Source organism: Trichophyton benhamiae (assembly GCF_000151125.1).
Source record: "Trichophyton benhamiae CBS 112371 chromosome Unknown contix01456_5.r1.exp, whole genome shotgun sequence".
Lineage (NCBI taxonomy): Eukaryota > Fungi > Ascomycota > Eurotiomycetes > Onygenales > Arthrodermataceae > Trichophyton > Trichophyton benhamiae.
This window is the reverse complement of record NW_003315080.1, coordinates 958,388-977,433: the sequence shown is the minus strand read 5'-3', so window position 1 is coordinate 977,433 and position 19,046 is coordinate 958,388. Positions and strand designations below refer to the sequence as shown.

The 19,046-nt window shown below is 47.5% G+C and overlaps 7 protein-coding genes across 7 annotated transcripts; 4 read left to right on the top strand and 3 right to left on the bottom strand.

The window, feature by feature from the left end:
* Positions 1–667: 667 nt before the first annotated feature.
* Positions 668–1,739, top strand: ARB_03343 (uncharacterized protein; the record flags this gene model as incomplete). The annotated part of the gene is made up of 6 exons (XM_003010596.1): positions 668–705; positions 779–1,058; positions 1,126–1,200; positions 1,270–1,382; positions 1,443–1,657; positions 1,711–1,739. The coding sequence occupies 6 exons, from the start codon at positions 668–670 to the stop codon at positions 1,737–1,739; spliced, it is 750 nt and encodes a 249-aa protein (XP_003010642.1).
* A 275-nt stretch (positions 1,740–2,014) lies between these two features.
* On the bottom strand, positions 2,015–3,510 carry ARB_03342 (uncharacterized protein; the record flags this gene model as incomplete). Its single annotated transcript, XM_003010595.1, has 2 exons — positions 2,015–3,345; positions 3,414–3,510. 2 exons carry the CDS (start codon positions 3,508–3,510, stop codon positions 2,015–2,017), a joined length of 1,428 nt encoding a protein of 475 aa, XP_003010641.1.
* Positions 3,511–4,681: 1,171 nt separating this feature from the next.
* ARB_03341 (YjeF_N domain protein) lies at positions 4,682–6,875 on the top strand (the record flags this gene model as incomplete). Its single annotated transcript, XM_003010594.1, has 2 exons — positions 4,682–6,563; positions 6,628–6,875. 2 exons carry the CDS (start codon positions 4,682–4,684, stop codon positions 6,873–6,875), a joined length of 2,130 nt encoding a protein of 709 aa, XP_003010640.1.
* Positions 6,876–7,506: 631 nt separating this feature from the next.
* Positions 7,507–9,186, top strand: ARB_03340 (Protein kinase domain-containing protein; the record flags this gene model as incomplete). Its single annotated transcript, XM_003010593.1, has 3 exons — positions 7,507–7,882; positions 7,944–8,572; positions 8,638–9,186. The coding sequence occupies 3 exons, from the start codon at positions 7,507–7,509 to the stop codon at positions 9,184–9,186; spliced, it is 1,554 nt and encodes a 517-aa protein (XP_003010639.1).
* Positions 9,187–9,405: 219 nt separating this feature from the next.
* On the bottom strand, positions 9,406–11,330 carry ARB_03339 (uncharacterized protein; the record flags this gene model as incomplete). The annotated part of the gene is made up of 3 exons (XM_003010592.1): positions 9,406–9,964; positions 9,988–11,146; positions 11,321–11,330. 3 exons carry the CDS (start codon positions 11,328–11,330, stop codon positions 9,406–9,408), a joined length of 1,728 nt encoding a protein of 575 aa, XP_003010638.1.
* Positions 11,331–13,650: 2,320 nt separating this feature from the next.
* Positions 13,651–16,050, top strand: ARB_03338 (uncharacterized protein; the record flags this gene model as incomplete). The annotated part of the gene is made up of 1 exon (XM_003010591.1): positions 13,651–16,050. One exon carries the CDS (start codon positions 13,651–13,653, stop codon positions 16,048–16,050), a length of 2,400 nt encoding a protein of 799 aa, XP_003010637.1.
* Positions 16,051–16,257: 207 nt separating this feature from the next.
* ARB_03337 (uncharacterized protein) lies at positions 16,258–18,652 on the bottom strand (the record flags this gene model as incomplete). Its single annotated transcript, XM_003010590.1, has 2 exons — positions 16,258–17,568; positions 17,621–18,652. 2 exons carry the CDS (start codon positions 18,650–18,652, stop codon positions 16,258–16,260), a joined length of 2,343 nt encoding a protein of 780 aa, XP_003010636.1.
* Between the last annotated feature and the right edge of the window lie 394 nt (positions 18,653–19,046).

The following is a 19,046-nucleotide window of genomic DNA, read 5'->3' as shown; positions in this document are numbered from 1 at the left end:
TTGCTAATAGTCGATCAGTTAAGTAGACCATTCAATGTCTGTGCTAACCAACTAATCAGCATATGTATACTTGAAAACGAGAGTACGCCACTTTTTTTTATTGTCAAGCTAAGACCGAGTTTCGGGCCGCACTCCCGATACTCCTAATTATATTGTACTTGCGCATCATGGTGAACACTTAATTATAAACTCTTGTTTCTGTTCCAGGTATTGTCAGCGGGGTGAATCTGTCCTATCCCTGACATTTGATCTGGGACGACTGCCAGATCTTCCCGGGGTCAATGGAATAGTGGGCCAGCTTTCCACGCCTTTACAGCTGCCAGTGCGGATTCTAGCCGAGATAAGTATCGATATCTGAAGATCCATGTCAGATAGACGCGCCAGCTTCTTCGTATAGACTTTAAAGAAGAATTTACAGCTTGGTATGCCTTGTCGTTGAAGTTTTTGTAGCTATGTGGGAGATGTTTATATTGAGGAGACGAACCACAGTATGGCAGCAAGATCCGGTTTCTGCCGTGCCCCGCGGCCCCCGCCAAAATATTTAAACGCTCAACCTCTAATTTCTACCAACATCTACAATTATTCGACATCGCCTCTGCCTCAGATACCTAGCTACCGACATAATTCTCCTTGTTTAACCTACAGGAACGCGCAATCAACATTCACCATGGCTCGCAAATTCTTCGTTGGCGGAAACTTCAAGATGTGAGCCACCACCCCACCTCAATTATTACCACGATACATAGGCATGAAGTAATAGCTAACTGGGGCATAACAGGAATGGAACATCTAAATCAATCACCGACATCATTACCAACCTCAACAATGCTAAGCTCGACGCCAACACCGAAGTGGTTATCTCTCCTCCGGCCATCTATCTTCTCCTCGCCCGCAGCAAAGCAGACTCTAAAATCGGAGTTGCTGCACAGAACGTCTTTGATAAGCCAAACGGTGCTTTCACTGGAGAGCTTAGCGTCGATCAATTGAAGGATTCTGAGATCACCTGGACTTTGACTGGACACAGTGAGAGAAGGGTTATTCTTAAGGAGGATGACGACGTAGGGTTACTTCACGCCAGCTATTAGGTATACTGCGGAGCTAACCAACTGCTACTTGTGGCTCTAGTTTGTTGCACGCAAGACGAAGGCCGCCGTGGAGGGTGGATTGAACGTCATTGTCTGCATCGGAGAGTCCCTCGAGGTATGGACTATCATAAAAACCGGAAATTTCAGACCGATGCAGTAAACTGATATTATACCCTCTCAACAGGAGCGAGAGGCCAACAAGACCGTTGAAGTTGTTACCCGACAACTACAAGCTATCGCTGACAAGGTCACTGAACAGCAATGGTCCAACATTGTCATTGCTTATGAACCCATCTGGTATGTTCATTAATCAAATTTGGTAGTAAAAATTCAAAGTTGATCTAATGCATTATCTAGGGCTATCGGAACCGGAAAGGTCGCTACTACTGAGCAAGCTCAAGAAGTCCACGCTTCTATCCGTGAGTGGCTTTGCAAGACCGTTTCTCCCGCTGTCTCTGAGGCTACCCGTGTTATCTATGGAGGAAGTGTCAACGAGAAGAACTGCGCTGAATTGGCTAAGCAGAAGGACGTTGACGGATTCTTGGTTGGAGGCGCCAGCTTGAAGCCTGCCTGTAAGTCACCACATACTATAGCGTCAGAAATAAGCAGCTAACAACAGTAATAGTTGTCGACATTATCAACTCCCGCTTGTAAACATATTGTACAAGAAACAATGGTTTGGATACTGGTAGTACAATAAGTGTCTAGCAGTGATGTCTGCTCGAAAGATGAACAGTGTGGTATCCACCGAGGTGTCCCTAACGTTAAATAGAGACCATTAAATATAGTTAACGTATCAATAGTCTATCATTACCCAAAGACTGGCAATTGATCTAGCATTATTTCAGTAAACCGCAGAGGAGAATGGGCTTGCCCTGATAAAATCGATGGTATATGAAAGGATGGAATGAAACTAAATCGGTGTTGAATCATGATGAGTATAACACGGACACGCCCACACCGGTCCATCCGTAGCCTTTAGACGAAGACCCACCCGAGCATGATATCGATGGGGTATGTGGAGTGGTTGGCCCAAGTGCAACTCCGGCACTGACCAGCAAGTCCTTTATACGGCCTTCCCAAAGTAGCCGTACTTTTAGAGACTGATCAACGCGGAATTTTATGACTGATTCCGAAGACAGAGAGGAGGCTGAAGGCGATGATGACGACTGATCTGTGGGTTCTAACGGTGGCAGGAGACCCAACTTTCGCTTCGCCCAAGCCAGATCATCAATGCTTCCATCGGGATTGTAGCGATGCAAATCTATCTTCTTCTTATTGCGCCATAGTTCGCAACCAGCAACCATTTCACTTTCCCAGCTATATACGTTGAATCCAAAACGAGAACTCAAGGCCAGGTTTGGGGATGCGAGAAGCGAGTAAGTCGTTGACAAAGAACCCGTTAGTGGAGTCAACGTTAGAGTTAGCGTATAGGGAAATGTTGAGATTGGCGAAGGAATTTGGCTGCCACTAGTACTACCTACAGCAGGTAAGGAGCCCGGTCCTGACCGAAGGTCATAAGCACCAGGCAATGTAGTAAAGCGCACACCGGTCGAGAGGCCAATGACACTAGAAGTTGGTGAATAATAAGCCTCTCCGCCTGCAGAGAGGAGTGCCACGGATTGCAAACAAGACGGCTGTTTCCGCTGGTCATTGTGTTTTGTATCGCGACAATCACTCAGCTGCTCTCTTGGATCAGGACCAAAGTTCCATAATCCTCGGAATCCGAATAAGGCGTTGTCTGTACTGAATAGGAATTCAGTGCTGTATTTTCCGGTGTCGTGGAATAATTGAGTTAGTAAGGATGCCTGTGGAGGTGCCGATTTCGATGTATTGGTAGCCTGAGTAGACCATAATGCAACTGATAGCTTGGTTGTTGGTGAAGGACGATGTAGGAAAAGAGCCGTTAAAGTGGTTGGAGGAGGTAAATGTAGCGTTGCATGAAGAAGAGTGGCTTTTCTCTTCCTCTCTGATTCCCTTGCGTCTCCAATATTGTTGCTATCCCCAAAGGTCCATTCCAAACCAGGGTCCAGCGGGACAGCAGGGGGATATATCTGTCTGTAGCCTGGTACAAGGCTGCGCAGGGGTATCAAGACACTTCTACTGGTTGTCTTATCGAGGGGTATGGTGCTGAATAGGTATGAAACTGAGCCATCTATGAGGCCAACCGTTCCGAGCATGTAGGCAGTCGCAAACTGGGGAGTGGACAGAGACGAGAGGTGGACGCGAAGTCGCTCCGGAGTTGAAAAGTCAAGAAGAGCTATACTCATATGTTAGTAATTCATTTCCACTGAAAGGTGGCTAGTATCTAATAGCAATCTCCGGTACCTTTTGCCGTGTCTGTAAGAGTAGAGTATGAGTTATCGCGGTTCCATCCCGAGGCGTCCGAGAAGGCGAGCTGGATGTAGTCCATAAAATCAAGCATTTTATCGAGGCTGCCAGACAACTGAGTAACGCGAACAAGGACCAATTGGCCTTATCGTGGCCTTGCAGTCCTTATGCAGCTGTTCTTGTCGCTATTCAATGGTCCTGTCGTTCTCCTGGTGGTGGTGGTAGAGACACAAGCCGGAGGATGTTTGTCATGTTTGCACCGACGACGAGTCTCGACCTTTTCCCTGACGACGAGAGATCCTGACCGTTGATACCAGAGAGAAAGCCGCTACACTGCCAGGTTTATACGTTTATGCTCCCCGGAATACTCTGCCTTAAAACTAACGGATATGTTTCTCAATCTGATACCTGGATGCTCTTAACTCTCTTAATTCCTTGTCTGCTCAAGGCAAGCCCGTCTCTCGCGTGTGGTCCGATTCCTCCCCTCTCCAGTTTTAATCAACTTTCCCACTACTATCTCTTCCCTTCGTCCGTCTTGGGTCCCCGGATACCATAGCTAATATCACAGCCTGCTATAGACCGTTTCTCACTACCGGTTTACTCGGATTGCCACGGCCAGGTCTCGCCGAACGGAACTGCCGCTATGAAACACAGCAAAGTCATTCGACAGGGAATTGCAGGTAAAGATGGGATGTCACAGGGTGCCAGACGACACTGGCCTGCATCAAGCGACATCAGCGACGCCAGCACTCCCTAAAGCGCGCCCTCCTTCACCCTCATACGCCTGGCCAGCTTCTGCTCCTGCGAAGTCGCTCTCTTTCTCTTGCTTGCTTGCTTGCTTTGTTTGTTTTTGCTTTTTGTTTGCTGCTTATCGATAAACCGTCCACGTGACTGGCTCAGCCTCCATCTCAACTTCCTCACAAGAAAAGAAGAGCAACTTTTGCGCAGGAGACGAAGACGAAGAAGACGAAGAAGAAGAAGAAGCAGCCAGAAGCACTTTCAGCCGGAGGGAGAGCCAGGCTTCATAGGCAACCTTTGCTGTGCGGCGGCATGGGAGATACCTGACGACTACGCCCGCCACTCCACTGCACCTCATTCGCATAGACACAGCCATGGCTTCGGAGTTTATCGGTTGCACTGTGCTTGTGACCCTCAAGAGTCCTCCCAATTGCCGGATCAGAGGTGAAGTCGTTGATGTCGTAGGAACCAGGCTAAGTCTGCAGAATGGTGAGTGTTTTCTTCAGCCCGTCACTTTCTGACCGGCCATGCTGATTGTTCGTCTAGCAATCCTCCTATGGAACGGCCAGCATTTCCCTTTGTATCATATCGATGGTTCGAAAATTGCAGACCTAGAGATATCCAGCGAACCAGCTCCTCAAACACCAGCGCACCATAGAAATGGACACATCGACAATAGTGGATATCATTCCTCCTCCCAGCATGGGCAACTACCACATCCTACAGCTTCAGCCCAATCTGAGTCTGTGTCCCACGGCGCTGGCGCTCCATCTTTCGTGGATCCGGCGATCTTGAGTTTCAAACGCCCATCTGCACAGGATGAACGCCAGAATGCAAACAGCGAGGTAGAGCCAGTGGCCATTCCGTCGCATACAATTTCCACTTCCCCTGTTATGCTGGGGGGCTCGGAGGTGCCGACATCAGCGCATGCGAGCCACATTGGACAGCACGCACGACTTCCGGCCACACTGAACGCACCCTTTAGTGACCTAGAGCTTAACAAGCCAGACCAATCTTCTTCCATTAGGGAAGATATTGTTGAACAACAGGAGCTAGAGCATAACTCCGTACCTCATGACCGAGCTCGCGGAGTTAATGGCTCAGCCGCAGCTCAACTTAAACCCGTGGGGAAGCGGGGCAAGCGAGGTAATAGAGGGAAAATAGACAAGGACGGTGGAGAAACAACTGATATCACTGCGACTGAAATGCATGTCTCTGCCACCGGCCATGGTAGAAAGGGCGGCCCGGGCAAGGGGTGGAGGCAGACTGCCTTCATTGAACCGATTGATACTTCTCCAACCGCCAACAAGTCAAAGCTAAGGGCTAGAAAGTCTCGAGCCCAGAGAGAGAACCTGAATGGATGGGCAACTGAAGAGGCCACTGATATTCAGGAGCTTGGTGACTTTGACTTCCAAAGTAATCTATCCAAGTTCGACAAACGAAGAGTGTTTGATGAAATAAGAAATGACGATATGACCCCCCTTGAAGATCGCCTAGCAAGTTTTAATAGGCGGCCTAAACCTGGGACAAATGGAGGAAAGAACCTTCACTATACAGAAAACGTGTTGGACTCTACAACTCAGCAACATACTTCCCAATGGAATAGTGAAGCTGGAGAAACGGACGATGAGTACACAGGCAATGGCCGGACATCAAGCCGCAACCGTTCTATGCCATCGCGGAAGGGTAGTGGCGTGATAGCGTCCACCCCGTCTTCCGCTCAATTCACCATCCTGGGCCGCCCCCATCTCTCGTCTGCCCGTACTGCAAGCCCGCAGCCAATCAAAGTCATGAAACATTCCGCATCCTCCATGACAGGGTCATCAAGTCCATCAGGCGGCGCACTCCACATGATAACTACCGGAAGAAAATGCCCAAGCATCAGCCCTCTTCAAATGGTGGAGATAGAACAAATAGCCGTCTCAGAGCTCGGTCTTAGTGAAGACATCGTCACAGAAAATGCGGGTAGAGGCATTGCTGAAGGAGCGATCTCCCTCGCAACAGGGCTGCGTGTGCCATCAATAATCGTAGTTTTTGTGGGAAACCATCGCACTGGTGCACGCACCGTCGCTTCTGCTCGCCACCTACGCAACCGTGGTTATCGTGTTTCCCTGTGTGTACTGGGTAATGGTCGTGATGGTGAATTTACCGATGGGTTCCAGAAGCAAATTGACATATTCCAAAAAGCAGGAGGCAATGTCATGCGTTGGGAGGATCTTTCCGCTCGGCTCTCGATGGGCGATTTCAAACCCAAACTTATCATCGATGCGCTTTTTGGTATGCATGTTGCATTCGAAGATTTGCGGACCGATGACCAAGCAACTGCCTTTGAAATTATTTCCTGGGTCAATCGAAGCAAGATTGATGTTCTATCCGTCGATGTTCCTTCTGGCCTATCTGCAACAACGGGTAAGTTGAATACCCCTCTCTCATATACTCTTGCTTATATCGATTCCATACTAATACCATGTAGGGGAAGCAACTGTCTCTCAGGGGTCCCAACTCGCAGTATCTTCCCAATTTGTCATCTGTCTTGGTGCACCTAAGACAGGTTTAGTGACTGCTTTATCTTCACGAGGAGGAGAGTCCTGGCAAATCGCGGTTGCGGATGTGGGAATCAGTCCTGTTGCATGGAGAAAATATGGAACCCGTCGTCGTCACGGAGTCGAGTTTGGCAGCGCCTGGGTAGTACCTCTGAGATTCCAGCTTTCCACTCCTTGACTCACAGGGTGTTATTGTCCCTTTTACCTGCGTCTATTTTTTCTCCTCGCCTTTTTTCTATTTTCCTAGGCATTGTGGGTGGAACGGCTATGGCTTGGTGCTTAAAGGTTTTTATTGTGGTTGGTCACCGGGAATATGGCGTCTTCCTTCTCTTCACAATGCAATCATGGGCCAGAAAAAGCACGTTTGCTTGCGACTGTTTTTCAGTATAACATACGAAACTATCCTTTATTATGTTACCCCTTTTCCGTGACGCCTTTAGTCCATAGCCTTTATCTCATGAGGCTCTTTATTTGGTGTATCATATTGTATTAGCCTTTATCCTCACTGCTTCGAGAATCGGAGAAATTCTGAATATTCAATATACCCAGGTTCTTTCATTTTGGGAGAACTTTGTCTGTTACCAAAGGCTTTGTTGTCTATCGGAACAAGGCCTATTGAGATCATGGTTACTGATTCCAGACAAACTCCACAGTATATAAACATGGCCAGTGGCATATCAAATGGAGTTATGGTTGCTCTCTCCTTAATATTCTCATTCAGCCCATCCATCAAAAAGGCGTAAACAGCCGTTGGATTCCTATACATCCTAAACCTCGAGTGCATATTCAAGCATCTACATACGGGAACCATGGCGGACAACCAGCCTGAACTCGACTTGGACAACTACTATGGCGCTGGAAGGCCCGTAGACGACGCTGGCCGATCTATCAATGTCATGATCAAGGGTCACGTTGGTGAGGAGCTACAAATGATCGTTCTGAGACGGCGCCTTGCTGGACCGTTGGTGCTATCTCAATGCAACGACCTTGAGCGTATCGGTTCTCCTACCTCCCTACGTCCTGCGCAGGAAGGGAGGGCAGATACCTTCAGATACCATCTGCTATCGTCACATACAGACCACTTTCCAATTGACAACCACTACAATCTCGAGCGAGATTACTTCAGGAATATGTGTCCAGATATAGCCAGGCGGTTTACAATCTATGGAAAGATCGGGAGAGGGAGTAAGTGCAGAGGAGTAGCCCGAACTCATTTTTCCATTTATTTAGCTAATTTATTTTCTAGCTTTCGGTCGAATATATGCCGCCAGGGAGATCAATCGACCAGCAGCGGCCACGGGCTTTAGATTCTCGACGGGTTGTGACTGGGATAGTTATGAGTACCAAAGGGCCAGCATGGCTGCGTTGATAGAGCCTAGTGATCCGAGGGCAAGGGCCTATGCACCTAAACCGCCACGTCAATTCGCTATCAAAATGGAACTGCAATGCCCATTATCGATACACGGGTTCGCTAGGGCTCAAACGTGTGAATATCGAGAAGTTTATACTGGTGAGCAACGTTTCCTGCCAGTGGAAGCAGTTGTTCTTGAGCTCCTCACGGAATGCGAAAGATTCCCAAAGATCGATTCTGTGTACATCCATAAGGAGTTTGCGTCAATAGTCATGTCCGCTAACAGCCTGGATGATAATCCTTTACGAGAAACGCTGTTACTTGAGCCGGGGACCATTCCGACCCAACATTTCCCTGGGTATAACGGGGAACAGTTGACACATTTGAAACAGACAAGAGTCACTGAGATCCAAGCTTGTAAGATTGCCTCTAATATCCTCGAGGCACTTGTTTACCTTATGGATATGAAGATGTTGCACGGAGACCTAAGCCATCGAAATTACCTGGTGGATAAGAATCTTAACGTATGTTTGATATCACTCGCTTATCCCCCATTGCCGTTGAATGCTGTGCTAACTCCCTAGTGTAGACCCAGCTTATTGACTTCGGGGCGGTGTACGTGTCTGAAAACAATGGATGGGAAGCGGAACGGTATGGCTATATCGAGGCATTCGAATACTTCGTTAACCCAGAAATAGCCTTGCAGCTTGCAACAGATGATCTCCAGAACCCGATACACACCATTGCAGAACGACATATACCCTTAAGCCACGACCGGCGGGTACAATACCTCTGGAAATTTGGAGTTCTGGTCTATGATCTGCTTCATGGGTATTCTCCCTGGGAAACACCAGACCCTCAAGCAAACAACGGGGACATCAAGACGTTGTATGCGTGGGATGATTATGACGAAGAGAAGTTCCTTTATCTCTACGACAGAAGGTTGCGAATAATGAACGAGGAGTTGCCAATAGACGAACGGCTATCGCAAGATTGCGTGGACGCACTAAGGCATTTGCTAGCGAGGGATGTGTCTGACCGTATGGATATGGCTGAGTTGCAAAGGCTACCTTGGTTCCAGGGGCAATGGGTCGACCGTGCTTCAGAAATGCAGAGACCACCAAGGAAAGAGCCATGAGAGCAGAATAATGTTATAAAGTGGGATATACACCGTTAATTACTACGATGCGCAACCCTCAAGGAAAAATGGGATGGTGCTTGTGATCTGAGAAATTATACCCCAGAAATCCAATGTTGAAACCATCCGTGTGTGGAATTGTATATCCAAGAGTGGGATTTCCGAGGTCGCCGTTCCGAAAGCTTGTTCTGGCCTTGTGTAGATTCCTCTGATAGTTAATCACCAAGAATCGAAATTCCCGAAGCCTCCGCGTCCTGCATTCTTGATCTTCTTACGCGCATGTTCTGACTCGGGTTCATCTTCATCAACAAATCCGACGATCTCATCCTCATTTCCCCTGGAGGCCGCAGCTGAGGCCTTCAAATATTTACCAACTCCAGATACATTGCCCGAAGCGCTGCCGCTCTCGTTTGAGCCATATCCACGTAGTCTCTTGCCGGTCCATGTAACTTGATCATCATCTCCCTTATCCTTGGTATCACTGCTGGCCCCAGATACTGATTGCTGAGCATTTTCCTCTTTTCGCTTCTTATTGAGAAATTCCTCAAATGGGTCCACAAATACCACTACATCAAGCATGGTAATAGCAGGAGTAGGCCTGTTTGTGCTGGAGTCCACGGGTGCTACTTCCATTGCATCTAGTGTTGGCGAGGATGGAGAAGGGTCATCAATTAGATGGCCGAAGATAGTGTGCTTCCCGTTCAGATGAGGGACGGCACGATAAGCGAAGAAACTAATAAATGTTAGTAATTGGAGATATACTCCGGCAAGCTTTATCCTAGGTAGGTAGGATTCACTTACAATTGACTGCTGTTGGTATCCTTTCCTTTATTCGCCATACTGAGCGTTCCTCTAGAATCATGCTTAAAAGGCCCAATAACCTCATCTGCGAAACTTTTTCCCCAAATACTCTCTCCACCTTTGCCAGTTCCAGTTGGATCACCACCTTGAATCATGAAGCCTTTAATGTTCCGGTGAAAGGTAACACCCTTGTAGTAGCCCTTCTTAGCTAACTGAATGAAATTCCACACGGCTTTCGGTGCATGTTCTGTGTGCAGTTCAATGTTAAGATCGCCCAGATTGGTAACTATCCGTGCATAGCCCTTGATCTTTACTCGGCCACGTTTCAGCATGTATTCTTCATCTGTCATTATCGACAAATCCGCAGCGGTATGCGGTGTTAGACCTGTGCTGGTGAAAGAGGCAGCAGCTAAACCAGTAGTGTGCCTTGCTGCATTAAATGGTACAGCTTTTCCACTTTTGCTGGTAGTCGAACTCTTCTTGACCGACAAGTTTTCTTTTTGCCTCTGGCTCAGCGCATCCGATGATGTTGCCTTTTGCTCTCTTTCAGCCCTCGCCTTAGCCACGGCCTCCTTCGCTCGTAGGATCTTTGCTGAACTGCCCATGGCGTTAAGGTTGATGCCCTGGCCATCCTTTCCACTTGTAGTATTGTTTTCTCCGTCATTCAGGTACTTAAAGGTGCTGAGATCTCGGGTGTTCACATTATGTGGATCCTGCAATGTGATTATATCTTTCCTGCCGAATTCTTCGTCATTCACTAGATCTCGCCACATTTTAGGTTTGATGTTGAGCTTTTGCACGGTATCCCAGGCAAATACATTCCCCGTATTTCTTAGCGCGACTATATGTGTGTTGTCCGTGAATACTTTATATGTGACAGGATCAACATATTCGCCCGACTCGTTCTTTGCGAAGTGTAGCTTGATGAGATCCGAGTTCTTCATCGGAGCACCGTTCACGGGGTTGGTGCCGTTCTTCTTGATCCATGGTAGGATGTGTGTCAGATCGAATATAATGCCATCGGATGTGCATACAGGGTGGGAAAATGGCTGGAGTGATAGAGAGCAAAAGTTGAAGGGTAGGCGTTTAAAAGGCGCATGAGATCCGCCAGTTTTCTGTCGCGCAGCACCAGCACCGACACTGGCAGAAAATGCATCCTCTGAGGCCCATTCCGAGTGAGTGATCTATGGGATATTCGCGTCAGTTTCGATTCGGCGCAGGTAAGAGTTGAGCTGATATCCAAGTCACGTACATAGAGCTTATCAGTACCTAGAAGCTAGAGTTAGCGGTTGTCGTCGATCATAACTATTGAGTTATCACATGTTGGACATACCTTTACCCATGTTAGCTTCTGTTCTGACTGTTGCCAGTTAAGTGTTCGAACTTGGGTTGTGATGAGCTTGAAGAGCTTTAGGATCAATTTGGAGCTCGAACGAACTTTCGAGGCAGATGATTTGCGGATTTAAGTAAAATATGGTTGGTTAGCTGAACTGGTAAGTGGAGCTAACTGTGAACCAATAATATTAGATTCCGCTAACAATTCCTTAATTTTCTCAGTAAGCTAGTAGTTATATGAGATTTTATTGGTTTATTTTAATATAACTACCCCCGTGAAACCAACCACAAAAAAGGGTCCTGCGATCGTTTCCTCACAATGTCTGATGGCCAGATTGTGGCCGTTAAATCTAGCCGGCCCTCTCTGTCTAGAGAAAAGGGGATCAGGTGAGTAGCGTTAATTGGCCAGTCTATGTAAGTTCACTTTCTGGGTCGTTGGGCAGGGCTCTGTGTTGGCTGTGATACAGTGGCGGTTCGTTACCCCATATAGCCGACGTTCTATATCTACTTTAATGAAACCTAAAGGTAACGAATATAACCATGAGGTGGGAGGGGTATTGTAGATAAGGGAATCGGCCTTATCTCCTTGCAAGCCTGTACCATACATAGCTCCCGTTTGTGAGCAGAGATAAGAATGGGCCTGATCCAAGTCCCAGTGCCTTTCGTACAAGAAAAAAGAAGAAGAGAAGGAGAGAAATAGTAGGTCCATTATTGGGCCTCAAATATTTTGCCCTACGTTGAACCAGCTTTATACCAGTGAACGCTTAAAGTTAATGAATAAATTAAATGGCTTAATTCACCAATCAGGGCTTTCGGACTCCAGTTTATGACGGCGGCCCCACTAGCTAATTTGGCTTATGTAACGCGCCAAGTGAATATTTTAATGCGGCTGAAAAAGAACACCTTCGGAGTATCAACGGACCTCTTCGGATGCTCTACAGTATTTACATGCTGCTCCTCTATTCTAAACCAATACCACTAACACCCAGAATTGGCCTGTAGGTTTTCATCCCTTTTTAAAAAAAACATGCAGCCAAGGAGAGTAAGCCCCTGCGACCACAAAATACGCTTGTCTCAAAGCTGACCCATCCTTGTACTGCCTGAGCAAGGTTAAGGTTGATATTTAACGATGCAAGGCGCCAACCGGGCAATTTTGAGATGTTTTTGGATGCCTTGCAGGGAGCTCTGGTTATCTTAATGGTGTCATCGAGCGCCCGGCAGCAATCTGACCGAAAGCGCCAATCAAGTCAAGATGCAGGCTGTGCTTCCCCGGACTTGAGAAAGTGTCTGCCTAGAGCCGCGTACGATTGTATACCACTCACCAGGGTCGAGCATGCCGCATGTTACTAACGAGCCACTCAGCTGAGCAAGGATAAACCCATCCCTTGTTGCCAGCCACAGCCTTAAAGCTCAGCCAACATGTCCACCAACATCCGAGGGCTAACATAACCCACCGACCAGAGCCCATAACTCACAGAGACGAAAAAAGTCATTTTTAGAAGACTGCAGACCGTGCACCTCGAAATGTCCAAGACAGTCATGGCTCGGAATAACTAATCATGACTGCGAACAGTTGGTGACAATATTATTATGATCGGCCGTCCCCAGAGGAACTCCCCAATATTAGTGGTCAAGCATGCTTACAAACAGTGCATAACATGCTCCAACCAATTACTATTAATATCAGCACATCCATGGAGGACAACCAAGAGTGTTTGAGAATAGGCGCTTCGACGAGGGGGGGAGGCAACGGTTCCTCGTTATATTAACTAGCTATCACGCCAGACTCTTGCCGTCTTTTCTCTCTCATCAACGCCCGATGGGTGCTTTCTTCCATTTGTTTGCGTTTCTTTTTCCCCGGGCGCCGTCAGCCAACCGTAGGTTCTTTTGACTTTTGGAAGCCTTACGCCTGCATGGATGTTGATGGTGTGAAGGAGCCCCGAAAAGCAAAAGCGAGAGAAGAGGCGCAGAGACGCTCCCTTCACTACAAAGGAACCCTCATATCTCTTGCCCAAGATAAATACCGGCTCGTCTGGACCTATTACGCCGCAATATTTTGATACCCACACCGAACATCAATCAGCGGCATAGCTTTATCTAAAGACGTGGCCAGTTGTGGATTACGCACGGCCCCTGTTGTTGCCTGGCTTGCTCATGAGCATCCCAAACCAAACTCGTCTTTCCCAGACAGCACAGTAGGTCGACGCTGAGGCGGCTACAAGGTATTTTCCCTCTCACTCCCTTGTTCATGTTTTCGGCCTAGAAACTGTGCTGATAGCCAATAGTTTTAGCCTAGCCGGTAGATTATTACACGTCCCCTATTTTACCATGGATATGCATCACGGAATACATAACGGGGGTAATATCTCTCCACACCAGAGCTTGGAAGATATGCCAATGCCTGGTCACTTCCCCGATACCCCAGATATCGACGATTTTGAAGATCTCGACACCCGCTTCAGCAGGATTAGTCTTGATAGTAGCCTTTCCAGAGGGGCCCAGCTTAATGAGAGCACATACGAGGGATGGACACTGTATCGTGGAGAGCCGAAAACGCCCGGTGGTGAGAGAACTTGGGCCACTGCCACCATCTGCAAGATGCCTCTTCCCCAGGCAGAATTGATCGACCTGGTTCATAAACAAAAGCACCAGTCCGTCACAGAAGCGTATAATGAGCTGACCCTGGTCAAGCGGCAACACATTGATAACTTAATCGAGCAGAGGAAACAAGAGTGCAATGACCCAAAGTACGACTGGATCTGCGTTTATATCAATTCCGCCACTCGAGATGTGCGGTCTACTTTTGGTCCTAAGAAGGCTTTGACGATATCAATCGCCATTGTTCTCTGCAAGCAGCTAAAGCCAGAAATACTTAGAGCCCGTCGTGCTGCACAAATTATAAAGGAGAAAAAGGCCAGGGATACTGCTAGGCATGATAAAAACATGGTGCACGCGGAGTTTGCTGATCCACTCCGCAGGTCTTTTCATCCATCTGGTCTTGGATTAAACCTTCCTGATGCCCAACAACTTCCGAATCCTCAGAAACGTCCACCCGCAAACACCCAACATAACCTTCCACTTCACTCGCAGAGCAAACCTACACCTTACCAACACCAGCCTCAAGCCCTACCATATCTTCCACAGCGACATCCTGAGGACCATCCACACCCGCATCATGGGCAGCACTCATTCAACCCTCCTAATCCCCATAACCCTATACCACCACAAGGACAGAGTCATCTTACCCACGCCCCTCCAACAAACCATGAACTTCGAATGATAGGAAAAATTCCTTTCCAAGGAGATTTACATCCTGAACATGGACAGGAAGTTACCCCTGAGGAGTTTGGGCCTCCCCGTCATCCACGCCAGATGACGCAGCAGGACATACCACACGTTACTCCAGGACACCACCAACAAGAACAGAAGATACTTCCTGAAATGATTCAGATTCCACCACCCCCTATTGGACCACATCAATCGCAACCTCGCCTTCTACCAGCTCCACACGATGCTCATCCAGATCCTCGATATCACCAACTTCATTCGGGTGCCCAAGGTTTAAATGAAGCTCATATGCCACCCCGTCAACGCCATCCTGGGTATAGGGAGGAGCCACACAGTACTCAAGCTTATACCCAGGCACTTTTTGACCCAAACCAGCATCATCCTGGTAATGAAAATGTATATAAAAACGCTCGAATGGTGAATCAGGAGCCTCACTCAACTCATCCTCAACGCTCTCGACGTCGAGCTGAAGAAGTACCCAATGTTCAAATGCCAACTCAGGACTACCAGCATCATAGCCAGCGCCATGCTAGACAGGAACAGCCATTAGCGGCTACCCATGAGCTGAAAAAGCCTCAAAACAAACAGCACAAGAAAAAGAAACCCCCTCCAAAGATTGTCAATTCAGAAAGAGCTAGGAAAGAGCAGGAGATTGTGGAGAAATGGCTGGAAGAAGATAGTGATCCTTCGGACTATGATTCGTATCTCTTTGATCCAGAAATTGCAAGCTCCGTCACAGATGACTCTTTCTCTTTTGGAGAATATGATAACTGTGATTATCCTCCTGACGACGATACCCGTCGCCATTGTTCTAATAAGAACCTGAGAAACCAGAGCCGTGAGAAGAGCAAAAGCAGTGACCGTAACGGCCATCGAAAGCATCGTCACTCTCTTGGGTATCGCATTCATGTCCGCCCGTCCGAAAAATCCTCTTATCCTATTGAGCTGCCCAAGCCCAGGAGATCGCAATATCCCTCAGGGTCCGTTGAACTTCAACCATTCAGCAGCACACATAAACGTCCTGGAAAACTAGCTCGGTCTGAGACCGTCTCTTATCCCTCCAGACGTCACAAGGTATACCCTTACGAAAGAGGCCAACGAAAACCTAGCCCTGATCACCTTTCTCCCTCTGAGCTAGCCTGGGAACTGGAACTGCGAGAGAAAGAGCGGGCTCATCAACGATACTTGGAGAGCCAGTTGTCGATTGAGAGAGAAGTTGAGGCTCGCCTTCTGGCTGAAAGCTTAGCTAGGGGTAGTCCCGACCAGGCACAGACTGCTCAGCTTGAAGGATACACTCCCCAACGTGTGCTGGATACGTATGAGAAGTATGATCGAATGAAGCGGCTTGACGGCAATCGGAGGCAGCCATACATGGAACAGCAGCACCCAAGGGATAATCCAAAAGATTACTTATCTCATGAGCGCCCCTTCAGGAGGTAGATAGTGGGAGACCTACGAATCTTCAGATTAGCGCCAGACAGTCTCTCTTAGATATATGCCTATTTTTTTTTTTTCATTTGTATGCTATTATTATCGATCAGTGCGAATCACCAGCGGGTATATTGAATACATTCAGAGATAATCTTATCATTAAAGTCATATCTGGCCTAGACATAGTAATATAGAAAGCATAATGTACATGCTGTACTAAACGTACTGGGCTATTGAATCGAAATCGTCTTCCACATCTGAATGGTTCCCGTCTACAACAAGTCTAGACTTCCTTCCGCTATTAATATCGCTGATACTTGAGAGGTTCTGATAGAACTCTGTCACTTTGGGGTGTACCATGACTTTCTTGGGATCAAAACGGGACACTTGCAATCCATCCTTGGACGTCGCTCGACTGAGAGCAACATAAGCTTGGCCCCTTTCAAACACTCTTCCGAGATCGACCTTGACACGTTGCAAGGTTTGTCCTTGGGCTTTATGTATTGATAACGCCCACGCAAGGATCAATGGAACCTGTAGTCTTTGAGCCTGAACCTCGCCGTTGGGAAGCTCGATCTTCCAGGCTTCAGGCATACACAAAAGTTGCCTTTCTGATCCATCGGGTAAAATAAAGGCAACAAGGGGGTATTGTCGCGATGTATTAACGCTTCCAGTGTTGGTTTTTTGATCAAAAGCCATACTTTTAATTTTTTGCTTTGCTTGGCTTGGCTCATCATCAAAGGCATAGTAGCCATTTTCACGTTTCAGGCCTTCCCTGATATGATTATCAAAACCGGCCTCATCCATGAATGCAATAACCGTTCCTAGGGACCCATTTACCAGCGTTTCGTCTTTGTTCTTGATAAGCATCACCTGGGCCCCCTTTTTGAGATGAATAGTAGCGGGTGCCATGCAATTGCTCAACAGCTTAGCTCGGAATTGTTCATCCTTGATTGCTCCCGAGTCAGCGGCGTGAAATGTCATGACTGATCCCGAAAGGCGGTTCATTCTTTCGGAGTTAGCTCGATCCACCTCAGCCCTCGTAGGAAATCTGTAAATTGTCACTATTAGCTTCCAGCAAATATAGAATAAGGTTCTTTCAATGACATACAATTCCGTTGCCTCGATGTTATCACTACAAGTTAACGGTCGTGAGAGGTCTTTGAATGCTTGAATCGCAGAAGGGCTTAAACGTCCAAGTCGCATTTCGTTCAGCATGTTGGCAAAATCGGGATCTCTTTGTCTGAACACCTGCGTCAAGAGAATTGTGTGTTGAATCGACGTATTCCAAGTCCCTGCGGCAAAGGCAAATTTTGCTTCTTTTCCACCTTCCGGAACTGGGGGGAGCTGAAAGAAATCGCCAGTAGTAACAAGCTGGATGCCACCAAAAGGCCTTCCATTGTTTCTGATCTTACGGGCTAGTTCCTCCAGTTTGTCAAAAAAGTCTCCGTCGACCATTGATATCTCATCTATGATGAGTACCTTGGTTTTTAACCAACGGGTCTTGGCCTTCAGGTTACGTTTTACCTGTGATACGGTTAGTCGGCGGCATCAAAATTGCGTGGGTTTCTTAACATGCCTTTTTGACGAGCTCCTGAGTTGACTCCTTCCCAAGTCCAACACCCGCAAAGCTGTGCAGTGTAACTCCCTCAATATTACAAGCTGCTAGACCTGTTGATGCGGTTACAGCAACGGCGTCAGAGTCGCGTGAATATTTAAGGCGCAATTGCCTTATAATTTCCCGCATGAGTACAGATTTACCAGTTCCTGCGGAACCAGTATAGAAAACACTTTTGCCCTTTTTCACGATGGTCTCAATGACCTGGTTCTGTTCTTCGCTGAAGAATATAGAGGGAACTCGGGTATTGGAGGGTCTCTGAACGTTATTAAGCTTTTTCTCTGATGCAGCGAGAGACTTAGATTTCATTTGTTTCCTCAACTCCTTTTGTTCTTCTTTGACATCGCTAAAAGTCTTATCCCATGGCATGTGCTTCTTTTCTTTCACGGGTATTTGTTCTGTTTTGACGGTTTGGTCGTCAAAAGGGATTGGTTGTGGTGTCGGCTGAACATCATGACTTTTCAGCATGGGCTTCTTGAAGGAGGTATCTCGATTCGTAATCAGATTGCCTGAAGAAGGACCAAATTGCCCTCTGTTACCTTGCATGGCATCATCCCAAGGTAGTGTTCTCTTCTTCGGCTGCTGATGCGGTGGATTGGGACGCTCCTGTTCACGGGGCGGAGAGGACGACCATGGTATTGGAAAGCTGCTCGAAGGCATAGCTTCAGTGGGAGCGCTGCTATCATTTTTTCGTGAATTTGCATCTGCAATGGATGAATTGTGAGATGAGGATTTCGATTGTGTGGGCTTGGAAATTTGGTATGCGATCTCAAGGAATTCCTCATTTTCAGAATCATTTTCGCCAAAGTATACCGCATCATGCAGATCATCCAAAGCGCTCCTGCTGAGTTCTGATGTGAAATCGGCCTTTCGCTGGGAACTTGATTGCAGGCTACGAGACTGTATTGTCGAGTTTAATCGGTCACGGTTTGGCTGCAACGCATTCGGCTTCTTTTGCCGTTCGGGATGCTCTTGAACCGCTCTGGTGAACATTTCCGGCTGCAGCGGTTGGGCGTACGTTGAGAGTCCCGCGAACCTGCGTGGGAGAGCTAAGGTCAAACGTATAGGGGGTGAGAGCGGCCGCGGCTTCTGCAGCAAACGAAGCATGTAAATGAAATTGACGCAACCGTTTAGCCACTAGGTATCAACCCGGAGCAGCCAGGTATCCAAAAAAAGAGATCTCAGCACAGCAAACCCATAGAGCCGCCTGCAATGCTGTGTGTTTTGTATAGAAATTTGCGTTGAACTTGATCTTGCAATTCTCACCTTTTTCTCTCTTCCCGATTTGGAACTTTTGACAGTCGCGAGCGCGTCAATTCACGTGACTGATAAGATAACTCAAGATTAGATAATCATAATCTTAACTCTATTTCGTCATGTTCGCGTT